The 18,195-nt window shown below is 46.6% G+C and overlaps 1 protein-coding gene across 2 annotated transcripts in view; it reads right to left on the bottom strand.

The window, feature by feature from the left end:
• Window positions 1-18,195, bottom strand: part of CDC37 (cell division cycle 37, HSP90 cochaperone) — a 935,136-nt gene that overhangs the window by 769,352 nt on the left and 147,589 nt on the right. For both annotated transcript variants that reach the window (XM_044084570.1, XM_044084571.1), the window contains exon 2: window positions 3,872-4,156. In XM_044084570.1, coding sequence (XP_043940505.1) covers window positions 3,872-4,156 — 285 coding nt within the window. The remainder of the gene's footprint in view (window positions 1-3,871; window positions 4,157-18,195) is intronic.

The following is an 18,195-nucleotide window of genomic DNA, read 5'->3' as shown; positions in this document are numbered from 1 at the left end:
AATTTGGAATTTAGCACCCACAAGAGGTGCATCTTTTAAAACCTGTAGGCTTACTTGATAACTAACACACACACACACACACACACACACACACACACACAGACACACACAGACACACACAGACACACACAGACACACACAGACACACACAGACACACACACACACAGACACACACAGACACACACAGACACACACACACACACACACAGGAACAGGTTAAACTATCTGACACTCACACAAACACTGTTTTAGGGTGAGAAGATGGCAAGAATTTTATAAGGAAAAATAGAAAAGAGGAAAAAGTGCCAATGACACTAGAAACTGTAGAAGCCGAAAGTAGGGAGGGAGGAAGGAACAAGACCCTAACACCAGCGGACTAACTAACTTGGGAAGGAAGGTAAAGGATAGCTAGACACTGAAGAAATGAGAACTACTAGATTTTTTTAAACAATTATGAGAAATGAGATAGGAACACAGTAAAATAGCAAATTCACAGATAAGAAAAGCATTAGAGACTAACAAACCACGTCTGTGCTGGATGGCAGGAAATGAGATTTTGGGAGTTAGGGAAATTACGGGAAAGGGAGGAGCTCAAGACTTGGATCCTAAGTCTTGTGGATATGGCTGAATCATTTTGGAGGTCTGATCCAAAGACCCAAAAGTAAGGAAGAAAGAAAGACATCAGATCAGTATTTTAAAAGGAGAAGAAGTATCACCATCTTGGAAGAAAGCTGTGGTGGCTGTTTTAACAAGAGAGCAGAGACCTTCATCTTCATATTGACCAATTTTAATTTTAAGCCATAGTTAAGTGTTTTTTTTCGATTTATACTAAATAAAAGAATTGCAAAAGTGTTGCCAAAACTGATAGATCTGGATTAGCATGATTTTGTGGAGTGGAGGCAAACATTTGGCAATATTAATAGATCAATGAAGATCCAGAGGAAGCAGAACTTAAGACAATACTTGTGTTATTGGTGGGTCTTGATGCAGAGAAAGCATACGACAAATTAAGCTGGGATTTTACGAGTAGGGCATTGGAAGCATTTGCATTCCTTGATACAATAAGGTTAATTAGAAGGATATTATGAAAGACTGGAGGCAAGAATTAAAGTGTGATGGTTCCTCTAAGGCGAACTGAGTTTTAACTAAGGAACCAGATAGGGGTATCCTTGTTGCCCTTCGTTATTTGTCTTATATTTAGAACCACTGTCAAAGAATATAAGGGATTCAGAAAAACAAGGATATAATTGCTATGGTAAATAAAGTTGGCTTTATTTGCAGATTACTTTGCACCTGATAAAACCAATGCCATAGCCATAAATTATGTACCCAGACATGAAATGTTCAGCAATACCCATATTTACAGGGACTTAAGAAGAAGTATTTAGAAGAACGGATTAAAAGGCTTGTGTTACAACAGCTAAGGATATGTGGGAAGAGACTAAACAAAAGACAATATAGAAATTGAGAAAATGGAAACCCTCATTTATAAATATGGTAGAAAGATACAAGCAGTGAAAATGCTTTTAGCCCCTTTAGTCTTCTACATGGCTCAGGCATTCTTATATCAACCTGAGAAGTTGTGGACAATACTTAATAAAGAATTGAAGAAATTTATTTGAGAGGGAAAGATGGCAAGAGTTAAGTGGGAGAAGTTGAGTTTTCGAACAGAACAAGATGGTTTAGGTGATCTGAAGGGATACTTTAGATCTACACAGTTAAGGCTCATATACATAACACAAGCAGACAGTTATAATTCAAAATGGAAAGGGATGAAGCAAGGGGTAAGTTCAAAAAAGGGGGGGGGGTTTCTATGTAGATCCTCAAGGAGGATAGTAACATCCGTACAGATTATTAGATTCATAAAGCAGCAGAAGTACTCTAAGAACTAAGCCTACAAGAATGGAGACAGGAGATCTTGCCAATAGAGATGACTGCAAGTAGGGGTACAAAAAAGAGGCAAGAGGGGTCTGGAATTTATGGGATAAACCTGGCAAAGGAATCAAGATATTAGAAGCAAATAAACAGAAAAAGTAACAGAGTGGAATGAGGACAAGAAGACATTTGGATTGATGGCCAGAGACCGCCTTCCATACCAGAACTTGATCTCAGAGTAAGGGTAAACAAAAAGGAATAGAAGAATTTAAGTGAAAGACTTGCTTCTGTTAGAGTTTTTAGTTAAATCTAGAAAAGCAGCAGCTGTTAAAAACAAAAAAGGCACAATTACTATGGCATACAAAATATTTCTTGACAAATACAATAATTAATCAGAGGAGGTTAAAAAAGACTGGAAAGAGAAAGACTGGAAGACCAATTTACAAAATACAAATGGGAAGACATGTACAGCTCCCAAGTTTGCAACAGAGTCCAGAAGGTTTACAATCTTTGCTTGGAAGTGTTTGCACATGTATTTTACAGCCCAAGCAGACCTCATAGATAACAAATGTTGCAGGTGTGATGGAGAAGAAAAAGAGATAACATGTTTTACGACAGTAATGAGTTGGCAAATTTTAAAAACTCCCTATGGAGTACTATTATCAAAAATACTAGGCGAGCAAAAGGCTGTAAGGAAATGACTCTTGTGCTGGGATACAGGACCTGACTTGCCTAGACATAGTAAGACCTTATTAAGTTTAATTATGTTGGCTGCCAAAAAAACAATTGCTAGAAACTGGAATCATCTACACAAACTGCATTTGAGATATTTAATATTAAAAAAGAAAAAAAAACAAAAGAACTGGAAGAGGAATCTTCGGGAAAGGGAAGGATCAAATTACACAGCAGTAAATGGAAATTGTGGTAACAATACATGCATAAATTTTGTTCACTAGGAGGCGACATGAATTTTAAGGGAAGGCAGGACATTCAGCATTTTTGTAATGCTGAACTGATGGTAAAGAAAATATGATGTATACTGTACTTAAATGGAACAATATTAAAATGCTTCATTTTCTTTCCTGCTTGCCTATGTCTTAAGTGAACATTTAATAAAGATAGTTAAAAAAGTTAACAGTAAAAACTAGCAAATGATCTTTACAGATTAAAACTCCAAAAGTTAAAGAGCACATTTTCTCTCCCCTCTCCATTGCCTTCCCATCACCGTCAGAAGGAATGGGGTGGTAGCAGTAAACTGTTTTGGATAAAGAAATCACAGCTGGGTCAGCTTTCAGATTTGAAAATAAATGCTTACGGCACTGAGGTAAACTATATAACATGGTAATACTTGTTTGGAAGCAGGAAGCTGACTATCAGGCAAGTTAAAGGCTGTGAGGAAAAAAAAAACATACAGCAGGCAATACAGGAGGAAGAGGTGTAGAATTTGGCATTGTCAACTGCAACAATTCATAATAGATTTTATAGGCTAAGAATTTCATTCTGTTCCCAATAAAAAAACCTATTTCATGTTACATAAAGTTTCTGCAAAAGAAATCTGAAACCAAACTTCCAGTTAGTGAATTCTACCACACAAACTATAATAAAATGCCACACTTTCACAATCCATAAAGATACACAACACAGCCTGCATAGTAACAGAATACTAGTGTACCTTATTCTTACAAAGTCAGGAAGAGAGTAAAAAAATATATTAAGGGCTGTAACAAATTAAGATAGGACGTACTCACAAACCGGTCTTATAAGCTAAATGCAACTTAAAAAGCTATACCAACTGGAAAGAGAGATGCTCACGGAAAATAAATACATCAGGCAGAAAATGAAAATGTGTAAAAAGACAAACTTGGGGATGATCTGTATCCCTTGTTTCAGTACAGCCCTGCAATAACCAAAGCATTCCCGAGTGGGATTAGTCTTAGAGTTACAAAGCCAGCATCTCAAAATGCAATTTAACATTAATTTCAGAACAAAGCTCACCTTACTAAACCCATCTTTACTTAGTGTATCTACATTCCAAGGCATTTTCTTCTCTTTTAAACGGAGCTCCACCCCTTTCTTCTCTAAGTTTTTGTCTTCAGTTTTCAGTTGCTGGAGTTCTGCACGTAGCTTCAGAAGCTCACTGCTTATTTCTGCTGCTGCTCCTGAAGCCTCCAGCTCCTTGATTTTCTTTAGGCACTCTGTCTGTTTCCTCCTCGACTCCCCATGTGCTTTCTCATAATCTTCTTTCTCCTTCTGAAACTCCTCCATTCTTTCAAGTCGAGCCTACACACAAAAGAAAAAAGTCAGTTTACTGCAGAGTAAAACAACCAAGACTTACTTCAACGATGTTCTTTACTACAATACGTGCATGTGAGTCATAAAGCTCATCAAGATAAAAAAAAAAATATATATATATATTATATATATAATATATATATATATATATATATATATATATATATATATATATAGATATACACACAGCAAAACATTTATGGGTACCTTCTATAATGCTACATCTGGGATTAGTGCTCCCATTACAGGAACTGCTAGGGCTTACACTGTAGGTGTCAGTTTTTCTAGATCACCGCTTCCCAAACTGGGTGCCATAGGGTAGGGCACTGTGTCATAGCAAAATGTAGTTTTGATATTTTCAGTAGAAAATAACTTTTTTAATCTCCCGCTGCATGTGGAAGTCCATGTGTGAAAGAAGAATTGTGTAAAATCTTACCATAAATAGAAGTTATGTCCTTACCATAACGTTCCATGTGGAGTGTTCATCTCGCCTTTGTTCTTACACATGGGGGTTCGGAGCCGATCCTCGGCTGCTTGCAAGCTCTGCATCGAGGAGAAGCTCGAGACAACCTAATACCCACAATCCCCCTCTGCCTTTACCTCAGATCTAGTTTGCAAGCAAACCAGTAGTCAGAGAGAGCACACTCATGCCAATATCCCATATGCACAGAAACTAAGAGTCTATATATATATATATATACATATACAAACATATATATATACATGTCAACTATATACACAACAACTGCAATGCAGAAGCATAATGCCCCAGACTAGGCACCAAACTGAACGTTCTTCCTAAGGGCGGGAGGGTGGGAATGTAAAAACAAAGGCGAGATGAACACTCCACATGGAACGTTATGGTAAGGACATAACTTCTATATGTGATAGTGTTCAATCTCGCCGTTTGTTCTTACACATGGGTAGCGTCCCTAGCTCCTTGTTCCTGAGGAACTCACGGAAGGACGTTCTTGAGCACAGTGGAACCAAAGGTTGCCCTGTCCCTAGAAACTTTGTCTACCTTATAATGAGAAATGAATGTATGTGGCTTAGACCAAGTAGCAGCCGCACAAATAGCGTCTAGTGGTAGGCGGGCTGCATGAGCCAGGGATGTAGACACTGACCTTGTGGAATGTCCTTTGGGTTTGTGCAAAAGAGTTTGATTTGAAGAATCATAGACATAGATGATACAATCAGTTAACCACTTAGAAAGAGTTCTTTTGGTAACTTATCAGCAAAGGCTACAAAAAGTTGATCAGATTTTCTGTGATCTTTTGTTCTATCCAAGTAAAACCTTAGCTGTCTGTGAACATCTAATTTGTGCAACATATACTCCATTTTATTGGAGTGATTCTTGAAGAAAGTGGGTAATTCAATGGACTGATTAATATTATTAATAGAACAAACTTTAGGAAGGAAGGATGAATTAGTGCGAAGAGAAACTCTGTCAGAGTGAAAGATCAAATAAGGGTGCTTAATGGAGAGAGCTTGAAGTTCAGATACTCGCCTAGCGGATGTAATGGCTACCAAAAAGAGAGTCTTCCATGACAAAAATTTCAATGGGCAAGAGGAGGCTGGTTCAAAGGGGGGCAGCATTAACTTAGATAACAATAAGTTTAGACTCCAAGGTGACGGAGATCTAATTGGTGGTCTAATATGAAAAGCCCCTTTAAAAGGCTTTACAAAGTCTGTGGGCCATAACAGGAGCCCCACATTCTTCCACATGGAAATTAGAAATGGCAGCCAATTGAACTCTTAATGTGGCAGGAGAAGCACCCTGATGGAACAAGTCTGTTAAAAACTCTAATATTTTATTCAAAGGAGCTATGACAGGGTCCACTTGCTGTGTATTCCCAGAATACAAAGCGCTTCCATTTACTAGTATATGTTTTAGTAGTGGAAGCTTTATGAGAAGCCACTAAAATATTCTGAACTGCAGGTGAAAGAAGATCAGACCTGGCTAAGTTGGGAATTGGAGCAGCCAAGCTGCTAGATGGAGGGAGAAGAGCGAGGGGTGGGGAGCCCCTGACGAGTGAGTCAATAGATCTGGCTCTGGGTCCAGGATCCAGGGTCCCCGAATGCAGTGTGTCATGAGGAAGGGAAACCAAATTTGACGAGGCCAGAATGGGGCAATGAGGATTATTGTCCTGTGTAGGTTTTTGGCTTTCTGGAGAAACTTTGATATCATGGGGAAGGGAGGAAATGCGCAGGAGTCCCGGGGCCAATCGTGAATCAGTGCGTCCCTGGGGACTTCCCTGGAGGGGTAATAGGGCAAAGTAGCTCCTGCATTTGGCGTTCATTGGAGACGCAAACAGATCGCAGGAAGGCTGGCCCCACGCGAAAAATCTTTTCGCAACTGACTGTTTTAGGGACCACTCGTGCGGTAACAGTATTGCTCTGCTCAGCCTGTCGGCTATGACGTTGGATGACCCGGGATGTGCGTTGCTATCAGAAAGCGACCCGTGGACTCCGCCCATTGCCAGATTCTCATGGCCTCTCTGCATAGCTGATAGGACTTGGTTCCCCTTGCTTGTTTATGAATCAGCCTACCGACATGTTGTCCGTCTGAACTGCAATAGTTCCCAGAGAAAGAAGGGGAGCAAAGTGTTGCAACGCTAGAAACACTGCCCTCAACTCTAGAACATTGATGTGCAGATTGTACTCTAAATTGGTCCATTCGCCTTGGACTGTCTGACCCTGAAAGATGCCCCCACCCTATCAGGGAAGCGTCCGTGGTGACCGTAGCTGTAGACGAGGGTAGCACATATGGTCTGCCCTTGGAAAGGTTGCGCGGCGGAAGCCACCAGTTTAGGTGTGTTTTGCATGTGTTCGTTATAAGAATCTCGTGTGTTAGAGGTAGTTGTTGAAGCGACCATTGTGCAAACAGTAGCCATTGTAGGACTCTCATGTGCAGTCTTCCCAAGGGTATTGCAATAAGAGAAGCTGACATGAGTCCCAAAACCTTCAGTACTAGTTTTGCTGGGGATTTCCTGGACAAGAGAAGAAGACGATGTGAGTCTGAAGTGAAAGTATCCTTTCTGGAGGAAGTCTTAGAATTAACTGATGTGTATTTAATTCCGCTCCTATGAATAAGATACTCTGTGATGGCTGTAGTAAGGATTTTCCAAGTTTACGGAAATTCCTAGGTGAATACACAGTTGAAGAGTATAGTCTCTGGCCTGTACTAGTTGACGCTGGGTGGTGGCAGAAAGGAGCCAGTCGTCCAGATACGGAAACACCTGAATCCTTGGCGTCTCAAGTGAGACGCTACCACTGCCATGCATTTGGTGAAGACCCTGGGGACTGAGGTCAGACCAAAGGGCAGGGCTCGAAACTGAAAGTGACTGGCACCCAGCCGGAAGCGCAAATGATCTCTGGATGCCCTGGCCATTTTGATGTGGTAGTATGCATCCTTCAGATCTATTGAGCACATCCAGTTGTCCTTCTGTAAGAATGGAAGGATCGATTGAAGCGTGACCATTCGGAACTTTTCTTTCTTGACGAAGGTATTGAGGTCGCTTAGGTCCAGAATGGGCCTCCAGTCCCCTGTTTTCTTTGGAACTAAAAAGAACCTTGAGTAAGTCCCGAATCCTTTCTGGTCAGCTGGGACTGGTTGGATGACTCTTTTTTCTAGCAGCTTTGAAATTTCTATAGCTGCTGGCTCTCGCAGATGGGGCGGTACATCTGGGAGTCTTTTCTTTGGAATGGGATGGGAAAGAAATGGTATATTGTAACCTCTGGTAACCACGCTTTTTACCCACTTGTCTGTAGTTATGTTTTGCCAGGCCTGAGGGTATAAAGCTAAGCGACCCGACTGCCTCCAGAGCAGGACAGTCGGGCCTCCTCTCAGGAGTGCTGGAAAGGTTTACCAGGAGTGTATCCCTGTCACCTTGATTCTGCGGACCCCTCTGCCGCCAGGGTGGCGTCTTCCACCTCTGCCCCTCCTCTGCCTCTAGAAGGGGCATCACCCTGTGTGCCTAGGAAAGATCGTTGGGGTTTTCAGAACCACATTTTTCCACCACGTTGCCCTTTGGGGTACGGTCTGGTTGGGGTGGAAAAACGGACTCCGACAGCAGACAGAGTCTTTCCCTCCTGCTCACACCGGGTAAGGGTCTCCTTTACTTTGGGGCCAAAAAGAGTGGCACCGTCAAATGGGGCGTTAGTAAAGGAAGACTTGAAGGCTTCCGCAAATGAACATAAGCGCATCCAGGATTGTCTGCGAAGAGCAATCGCTGAAGCTGCTGCCCTACTCGAACCTTCGGCTGCGTAAGAGATCAGCCTCATGGACGAGTTCACAATGGATGTAAGGGTATTAAGCTGCGCTGTCACTTTCTCTGAGACAGCAGCATCTGTAGCACCCTGGAGGGTATCTCCCAACTCTTTGACTAGATCCCTCTGTAGTCGTGTAAAGTGGGTCAAATAGTTCAGGGATCGCATGGAAAAAGCCGCTGAACTAAAATGCGCTTCCCATACCTGTCCATAGTCCTAGAATCTTTATTAGGGGGATGGACAGATGAGGAAGATTCCGACATCTCCTTTTTCGTGGCCGCTGCCACCACCATAGCGTCAACTGGAACTCCTTTTGTCAAGTAAGTTTTGTCCTGGGGTGCAGTGATATACTTATTGGGCTTCCTAGGGACTGGTTCCACTGTGTCAGGAGCCTCCCATGCCCTTCGAGCAATAAGTTCCATTAATTCATCGAAGGGCGGAGTGACCCAGGAGGAGGAAGGGCGAGCACGAATGCCTTCAGCAAGACTGACTCATCCTCAGAAGGGGAAGGGACTGCCAGTCACCTCTGTTTCAGGATCTCCAATATGTCAGAAAGAGACATCTTCTGAAGGTGACTTAGGGGACCCTTCTGACTCATCCAAGTCAGTATCGGATGTCAAAGATTCTTGTGGAGAATCTAAGTGTCTCCTCTTACACAACCTTTTCCTAGGGACTTCTTTGTGGGAGCATCCAAGAAGCCTCTGAGGAAGAGGGGCACCCTCCAGGGGTGGCTGAGACACCGGTGCTCGACGCTTGGTTGTGGCCGTGGGTGCAGAGGAGGATAACGGCCCTTTATGGGGAGGAGAGGTTGCTTTTACTGATGTGGTTTGTCTGGGTAGACAACACCTTCCTCATGAGATCGAAGCCCCGGGTCCCGAGTCAAGAATCTCCCAGTTCAAGAAATGGGAAGAATCCCGAGACAGGCACAAGGCATCGATCCAGAGGACGGAGCCGAATCGATCCGCCGAGGCCCGAGGGAAGAGTCGGAACCAAACGTCGGTTCGACTCGCCCCGGAACCAAGGACAGATCGTCGGCTCCGAGACTCCGTACCGGTCCGACGGAGTCGAGGTGAGGAACAGACCGAGAAAGGACGGTTCTGGACCCAAGGGCTCCACAATCAGAAGATCAACCTCTTCCGGCTCCAAAGACTGGACAGGTCTCGGAGGAGGAATGGATGGAGACAATGGAAGGCCTTCAAGTTTCGACACCAACTGGGTGGAAACCGAAATAAGTTTGGATAGGGCCGAATGCTCCAATAACTTCTGCACCACACGATCCACATCGACATCGGAGAGCTTAGAAGAAGAACGGGTCGAAGGAACCGAAGACGGAGCCGACCTCAATAGAGTCGAGGGAGGGAGCTCCATCACCGGTTCCAAGACTCGAGGCTCAGGAACTGATACCAGTTGAACACTCGGCCCCGAAGTCTGTGGAACCGGTGATCTAACTTTACTCGAAGAGCTCGGAGCCGATGACCTGGGCTCAGACGTCTTCGATTCCTTCGAGGATTTGGATGCCTGGTCTGAAGCATCCTGAGCCTCCTGAAAGGAAGGTTTTAATAACCCCCTGTCCATGAGTTTCCTGCGCCTATCTGTCATGACCCTCCCACTAAAAGAGTGACAAATTGAACAGTCCTCTTGTAAGTGGAGCGGGCCAAGGCAGTAGACACAGGAACTATGGTTGTCAGTAACTGACATTTTTTGGCCACACTGGCAACGTTTAAAGCCTGATTTAATTTTCTCAGACATCTTACAGGTAAGAGAAAAAGTCAAGTCCAGTAGAGAGACAAATCCAGTAGAAAAAAGTCGAATCCGATATAAAGTCAGTCCGGTTGTCAAATTTTAAGTAAGGGTGGAAGGCCCCGAAAACCTTAACCAGTTTAAGTAAACTTAACGGTACCGAGAATTAACCTTACCACACACACATACACAATGTCTACCAAAAAGTACTTTTAGAACAAATTTTACTTCAAATATAACAAAATAAGTTATATCTTATCTGAAGTCGCTCGAGCTAGATCCCAGTGATGCGAACGCAGCAGCGGCAAACTAGATCTGAGGTAAAGGCAGAGGGGGATTGTGGGTATTAGGTTGTCTCGAGCTTCTCCTCGATGCAGAGCTTGCAAGCGGCCGACACGGAGCCGAGGATCAGCTCCGAACCGCCATGTGTAAGAACAAACGGCGAGATTGAACACTATCACATCCACAGATGTCCTTCTCTAAATGTTGCAGTACTTGTAACATGAGGGAGTCTGCCACCGGCTGACTCATTATGTCTGGGCAGTACACAAAAGTCTAAAGCTACTGTAGGGTATATGTGTGACGTCGCGCATAGATCCAGTCCTATGTCGGTCATAAAGTGAATCAGCACACACCAATCCCCAGAACTGAATGCCCCAGGAAGAATACCAGAATGACCCAGGTGAGGAAACACACAATCAGCATACAGACAAGCATCAAGGGGAAGGGGGGGGGGTACTGCAACAGTACCTTTTGTAGTTCAGTTTAGGAAATGGATATTCCTGTCTCCTTAATGTTTGGAGACAGAGATTATGCAAGTCTCCTCAGTGTTCCTAATATCATTATGGCAGACTGAGTATTCATAGTTAAAGTATTAGAACCAATTCCACATCTGGGTAAAATTATCTTTTAAATGTTTAGTAGGTGTATTTGGTGATGTTTAATAAACACACTGCCTTACTGGCACTCTGACAATAGTGCCTTGCCACCCTGAGTCTCTCTCACTGCCAGTTTGTGGGTGTTCTAGACCAATCACCTGGCAGTACAGGGTCTCTGTCTTATAGACTTGCAGATAAGACCCTTCCAGTTTTCTAGTGCCATAGTAAGAGAAAGATCTCTTGGAGGACTGCTTTTATTCTGGATCTTTTATCTTTTCAACTGCTGAGCTCAGATAAGATGCCCTTTTTTCCCTCCCTCTGCTTTTCTGCTTCATTCAGGTTGCTAAGGGGTGATCTGTGCCTGACTTACAGGGCAGTCTGACCCAGCCTTGAGGAAAATGTTACACATTCCTAAATCAAACTGCAAAAGGGTCACTTGCTCCAGGGATCTTAACCTAGACTCTGACATGAACAGATCATGCGGGAGAGATACATACATCTCCCAGAGACTGCCACTTCTCTGGAACAAGCTTCCAAGTCACATGAAACAGACTTCCTTCCTGTCCCTTTTCAAACACAACATAGATCAATATACGGTTGACCACAAATTCACTCAGAGTGGCATCCATGTCCCTCCTGGACAAAGGAAATTGCTATCAACTATCATAGACCCTAACCTCTGCTAACTTTACTTACCTAACCACCACTAATTGGTGCAACTCAGGATCAATATGGCTAGGCTTGTAAGGGGCTCTAGTGCCATTAGCCTAGTAACCTTCTATGAACTTGTGAACCTATATAGAAGAGAAGTACATATATAATTATGGTAAGATTTTCACAAGTATTCTATGTCCCTCTATTCATAAGTTGCAGTATTCATAACATGAGGGAGAATACCAAAGCTCATGCAGAAGGACTGGGAGGAGGGGCAGTAGTAGAGAACTCCTGCAAGATAGCCTTTGCAAAACCAGCTCTAGACCTGGAAATGCCATCCAACTTGTAATGAAGATCACGTAGATGCTTCTAATATGGAAGAAGTTTCCAGACCTTTGCAGAAAGTACCAGGAGAGGACACAGCTGCAGTGGAATGTGCCTTCACTGGAGAAGCAAGAGTTTTCCCATGAGACACAGCAAAAGGAAATGGTTTTGGAAATCCAAGTGGAGAAAGTCTGCTTGGAAACAGGCCTGACCAGAGCCCTATGATGAAAGGGAATAAAAATATTTCTTAACAGGCTTGACTTTCTCTAAATAAAATCCGAGGTGTCTACGCACATTCAAGGTGTGTAAAAGCCTCTCACTAGAGGATTGTGGAGATGGGAAAAAGGTGGGCAGATTAATGGACTGATTAAGTGACAACTCATTCACCACTCTGGGCATAAAGGAAGGATTAGCATGTAAGAAGACCCAACCTCTGTAGAAAACAGTAAAGGGGGAAGAAGCCATCAGTGCACCTGAAGTTCTGCGACCCTTCTGGCAGAGGTGATGGCCACAAGAACTGCTTTTGAAGAGAAGAAATTAGAAGTTATGTACTCACCATAACGTTCCATCTGAGTAGGTGTATTCATTTGTCTGCAACCTGTGGGTTATGGATCCGATATCGGATCCGAACCGGCATGGTTTACCAGCTATGGATCCGAGCTCTCAGCTCCTCCCCTCACCCATAATGCCCTGCTCTCCCCTACATGACCTCAGATCGAGTTTGCCAACAGCAAGAACACCCTGAAAAGGGTAACACATATTATGCAGGAAACTGAAAAGGCCAGGGGGATAGGAGGGCGGGATGGTTGCAGACAAATGAATACACCTACTCAAATGGAACGTTATGGTGAGTACATAACTTCTAAATCTGAAGTAGGAGATTCATTTGTCTGCAACCTGTGGGATAAAGTCCCCAGCTACCTGAATCTTGGGCGGCCATCATGGAAGGATATTCCGGAGCACCGCGGAGCCAAAGGATGCTCTACCCCTAGATGTAAGATCCAACTTATAGTGGGAAATAAAGGTATGAGATGAAGCCCAAGTGGCTGCTGCACAAATATCATCTAGAGGAATCCTAGCCTTAAAGGCGGCCGAGGTAGAGACTGACCGGGTTGAATGGGCATGTACACCCTCCGGTGCGGGCCTTCCAGAAGCTTGATAAGCCAATAAGATGCACTGTGAAATCCAGCGAGATAATGAGACTTTAGAAATTGGCTTGCCCAAATTAAATTTAGCAAAGGAAATAAACAACTGGTCGGATTGCCTATGACCAGCTGTCCTGTTTAGATAAAATCTAAGTTGCCTGTGAACATCTAAGGAGTGAAGCTTGTACTCACCCTTGTTTTGATATTTAGGAAAGAAAACAGGGAGGTTAAAGGATTGATTAATGTTTGCTTCAGAAGCTACCTTAGGAAGAAAGGACGGGTTGGTCCTGAGGTATACACGGTCCGGATGAAAGACCAAGTAAGGAGGTTTGGCTGATAATGCTTGAAGTTCTGAGACTCTCTTGGCCGAGGTAATGGCTACTAAAAAGGCCGTCTTGAAAGATAAAAATTTTAGATCTACCATAGCCGCCGGTTCGAAGGGGGGAGCGGTCAAGGCCTGGAGGACCAAAGAAAGGTCCCAAGGAGGAACCACTTGCTTTACAGGGGGCCTGAGAAGGAAGGTACCTTTTAGGAAAATCTTACACAATTTGGCAGACATCAGTGGACTGGAGTCATGACCAATATGATAATGAGAAATAACCGCAAGTTGTACTTTGACCGTGGAACTGCTGGCACCATTATTAAAAAGAGTGGTTAAGAAATCAAGTACCAGAGGAAGGGGAACTGTGAAGGGGTTTAGGCCCTGCCGCTCCGCCCACAAGGAGAACCGTTTCCACTTACTGTGGTAGACTTTCCTAGTGGATGGTTTATGCGCCGCCACTAGGATGGCCTTAACAGGGGACGAAATACCGGGAGTCCTGATCAGGAGTGGAACTGGAGCAGCCAAGCGGTCAGCTTCAGGTTGTCCAGGTTCGGGGGTGATAAGCGGGATGGATGAGAAATCAGATCCGGAATGGGATCTAGAATCCAAGGAGGATTCACTGAGTGAGACCTTAGGAAAGGGAACCAGATCTGTAGAGGCCAAAATGGGGCAATGAGAATCATTTGGCACCCCAACCGAGAGGCTTTCTGAAGAACTTGGAGCATCAGAGGCAAGGGGGGATAAGCATAAAGAAGACCGGGTGGCCAAGCATGCACCAGAGCGTCTCTTGGGGTACCTCCGGGAGGAGGTATTAGAGCGAAAAAACTGTCGCACTTGGTGTTTGAGGGAGACGCAAAAAGATCGCAACAAGGAATTCCCCACCGTGCGAAGATGCGTTCCGCTACCCGAGTATTGAGAGACCAATCGTAAGGGGTGAGAATGGTGCGACTGAGTTTGTCCGCCATGATGTTGGACCGACCCGGAATATGCGTTGCTATGAGAAAGTGGTTGGTGGAGATTGCCCATTCCCACACTCTCATGGCTTCTCGACAAAGAGGGTAAGACCTGGTTCCTCCTTGTTTGTTGATATACCAGACAACAGACATGTTGTCCGACTGAATTGCAATTGATCCCAAGGGAAGAAAGGCCTGAAGTGCTAGCAACGCTAAGAGCACTGCTCTCATCTCTAGAACGTTGATATGCAGAAAGGTCTCTGAATCTTTCCACGTGCCTTGGACCGTCCGGTCTGCAAAATGCCCCCCCACCCCACCCGAGGCGGGAGGCGTCCGCGGTCACCGTGGCGAGAGGGGGAGAAGCACAAAAGGGGCGGCCTCCGTGGAGACTGGAGAGTGTAGCCACCACAGGAGGGACCGCTTGCAAGCCTTGCTGATCGCAATGGGATGATGCATAGGAAGAGCAAGATACGACCACTGAACTAGGATTGTCCATTGAAGGATGCGCATATTAAACCTGGCGAGAGGAAGAAGCGCTATTGCTGCCGCCATGGACCCTAGGACCCTCAGGACCAACTCCGCCGGAACTGAGCTTGAGTGGAGAATGGCCTGCACTTGGAGTTGCAGATTTTGAATTCTGTCCGCAGTGAGGAAGGCTCTTAATCTCCTCGTGTCTAACCTGGCACCTATAAAATCTATGAACTGTGTGGGTGCTAGGTTGGATTTTTCTGTGTTTATTGTGATGCCCAGACGGGGAGCAAGATGGAGAAAGGAGTCTTGCGCCAATAGTAGTAGATGCCTTGTTGGGGCGGTGAGAAGCCAGTCGTCCAGGTAGGGAAAGACCTGCATCCCCTGAAACCTCAGGTGGGCCGCTACCACTGCTAATACTTTGGTGAACACCCTGGGGGCTGTGGTGAGACCAAAGGGAAGGACCCGGAATTGGTAGTGACTGGCTCCCAGCCGAAAGCGGAGAAACCTCCTGGAGCGCCTGTCCATTAGTATATGGTAGTACGCATCCTTGAGGTCTATGGAGCACATCCAGTGGTTTTCTCCCAGAAGGGGGAGAATAGACTGCAACATAACCATTCGGAATTTCTCCTTGGGAACTGCCAGGTTCAAGAGTGAAAGGTCTAAAATTGGTCTTAGATCCCCCGTCTTTTTGGCACTAAAAAGAACCTGGAGTAGAACCCTGATCCGATCTGGTCTGGGGGGACGGGCTGGATGGCTCTTTTCTTTAGCAGATGGCCAATTTCTGCCAAAGCGGCCTCCCACTGACCGGGTGGAACGTCGGGGAGGGACTTCAATTTTGGCATGTGACGAAATGGGATACGGTATCCTCTGGATATGATCTGGAGGACCCAGCGGTCTGATGTTATGGACTCCCATGCCGCTAGGTGCTCCGAAAAACGTCCCCCGACTGCCTCCAGAGTGGAGCAGTCGGGCAACCCTTCAGGGCTGCTGCGTGGGCCGTTCAGAGAAGGGTTCTCTGGACCCGAAGTTCCTGGGAGCCCCTCTGCCCCTAGGGCGGCGTCCTCCCTGTCCTCCTCTGCCACGGAAGGACTGGTTGTCCGGAGCAGGCTGGGAATGCTGAGACTTCCGGAAGCACAGCTTCTTCTGGCCCTTTTGGTTCCTAGAATAGGGCCTCTGGGGCACAGAGAAGCGGATTCCGACGGCAGACAGCGTCTTCCCGTCCTTTTCACAATGGGTCAAAGTATCACGAACAGTTTTGCCAAAGAGGGCAGAAACATCGAAAGGGGCGTTCGCAAAAGACACCTTGAAGGGCTCCGTGAAATCGCAATGACGGAGCCAGGCCTGACGTCTGGTAACTAGGCCTGCCCCTGCGGCTCTAGCGGCACCTTCCGTAGCATGGGACAGTAGCCGCATAGAGGTATTAGTGACGGACCTAAGAGTAGCCATACGGGTGGAGTGCAGCACTTTGTCCTCCTCCGACATGGACTCTGGGGGGGATGCAGCGTATTCTTTTATAAGATCGCGTTGCATCCTAATCACATGTGCCAGGTAGTTCAGCGCCCTCACTGAGAAGGTCGCTGAACTAAACATCCGCTTCCCCAAGCGGTCCATCATCCGAGACTCCTTGCTCGGGGGATGGACTGAGGGACTCTCCTGAGCAAGTTCCCTCTTGGTGGCAGCCGCCGTCAACATAGCATCTACCGGAGGCCCCTTACTCCAATGGGCACGGTCAGCAGGGGGGCTGAGAATACGGTCGGGCCTTTTTGGGATTGGCTCCACGGTGTCCGGTTCCTTCCACGCCCTGGTGGTAATGAGGTCCACCAGGGTTCGGCAGGAGGGGACACCCAAGAGGTAGACGGGCCCACTTCAAATGCCTCCAAGAACACGGACTCGTCCGAGGACGACTTGGGGGCAGACCACCCCCCCTTATGCGGAGCATTTCCATGATGTCTCCAAATGAGACATCCTCCGGGGGTGATCTTGGGGAGCCTTCCCCTTCCTCCAAGTCCATGTCTTCTGTGAGAGACTCGGGGGAGTCAATGTGCCTCCTTTTGCACGTATGTTTGCGGGGGGCATCCTCCGGGGGGCTGTCAGAGGACTCCTCGCAAACAGTGACCTGTTCCAAAGGAACAACTTGGGGCAAAGGAGCGGGCTGTCCCAAAGGCCGGATGGTGGAAGCCTGACCCAGTACAGAGGGAGCGCGGGACTGAGCCGAAGCAAGTGCCGGGGGTCCGGAGACCCTCATCAGGGCCCTCTCCACTACATCAAACGCCGAAGGGGAGCCGACCTCGACCAAAGGATCCGACAATCGGCTCCCCCTCGGATCCGAAGAGTGGATCGGAGCCGAAGCGCTCGGATCCGAGGGGACAGCGCACTCAGACACAGACTGCGCCGAAGGAGCACTGATTCCCCCGGATCCGAGGCTCGGATCCAGGCTCCGAGAGGTCGGATCCGAAGAACTCGAGGGCAGGGTCGGATCCGAAGTACCGAGTACTATCGGCGCCGACCCACCCCCGGCTCCGAAGCTGCTCGGCTCCAACTGCTCCGAACCCGGGTAGTGGGTCGGAGAAGGAGCAATAGGTTTAAAGAAAGGGGTCGAGCTCCCCCCCAGAGGGGGGGGAGGCAAGAGCACTCCCATCTGCATCTGGGCCTGGATGAACCTTCTCATCATCCGGTCCAGATCAGCATCTGATAAGCTGTAGGTCGATCTCGACGAGGCTACCGAGGTAGGCCTTGAGTGCCTCCTGGATAGCCTCGACGGAGATCGGGTCTCCTCCTCCTCAGGTCCCGGTGAAAAGCACACGGGTGACCGGAGCCGAGGAGGGGGAGAACCAGCAGAGAAGGAGGCCGGAGGAGAAGCCCACTTGGCAGGCGGGGCCGAAACAGAGGTCTCGGCCCGCCGCTTATGGTGCTTCTCCCTCCAGTCCTTCTTTCTAGCTTCCCTCTCCTCCGAACCACTACAGGGAGGTTGAGTCCCAGGAGGAGGAGGGGGAGCCGGAGAGGGGGTAACCGTAGACACGGTTCCCCCCGAAGGAGCGGAGGCCGGAGCCGAGTCCGGGGGCAAAAGTCCCACCAGGACCAGCTTAGACCTCCGCTCCTTCAATGCCCTGGGGTTGAACCCTGCACAAATGGAACATCCAGAAGTGAGGTGTTCAACCCCAAGGCATCGAATGCACCGAGTGTGGCCATCAGCAGGGGAAAGCTTATGGCCACACTCTGAGCACTTGGAGAAAACAGCCTTGGGTTGTTCTGACATCCCAAAAGCTTAGGA

This window comes from Protopterus annectens, chromosome 9.part0 (genome assembly GCF_019279795.1).
Source record: "Protopterus annectens isolate FY-2018-M chromosome 9.part0, PAN1.0, whole genome shotgun sequence".
NCBI lineage: Eukaryota > Metazoa > Chordata > Ceratodontiformes > Protopteridae > Protopterus > Protopterus annectens.
The sequence above is the reverse complement of the archived record's forward strand: the minus strand, read 5'-3'. Positions and strand labels throughout refer to the sequence as shown.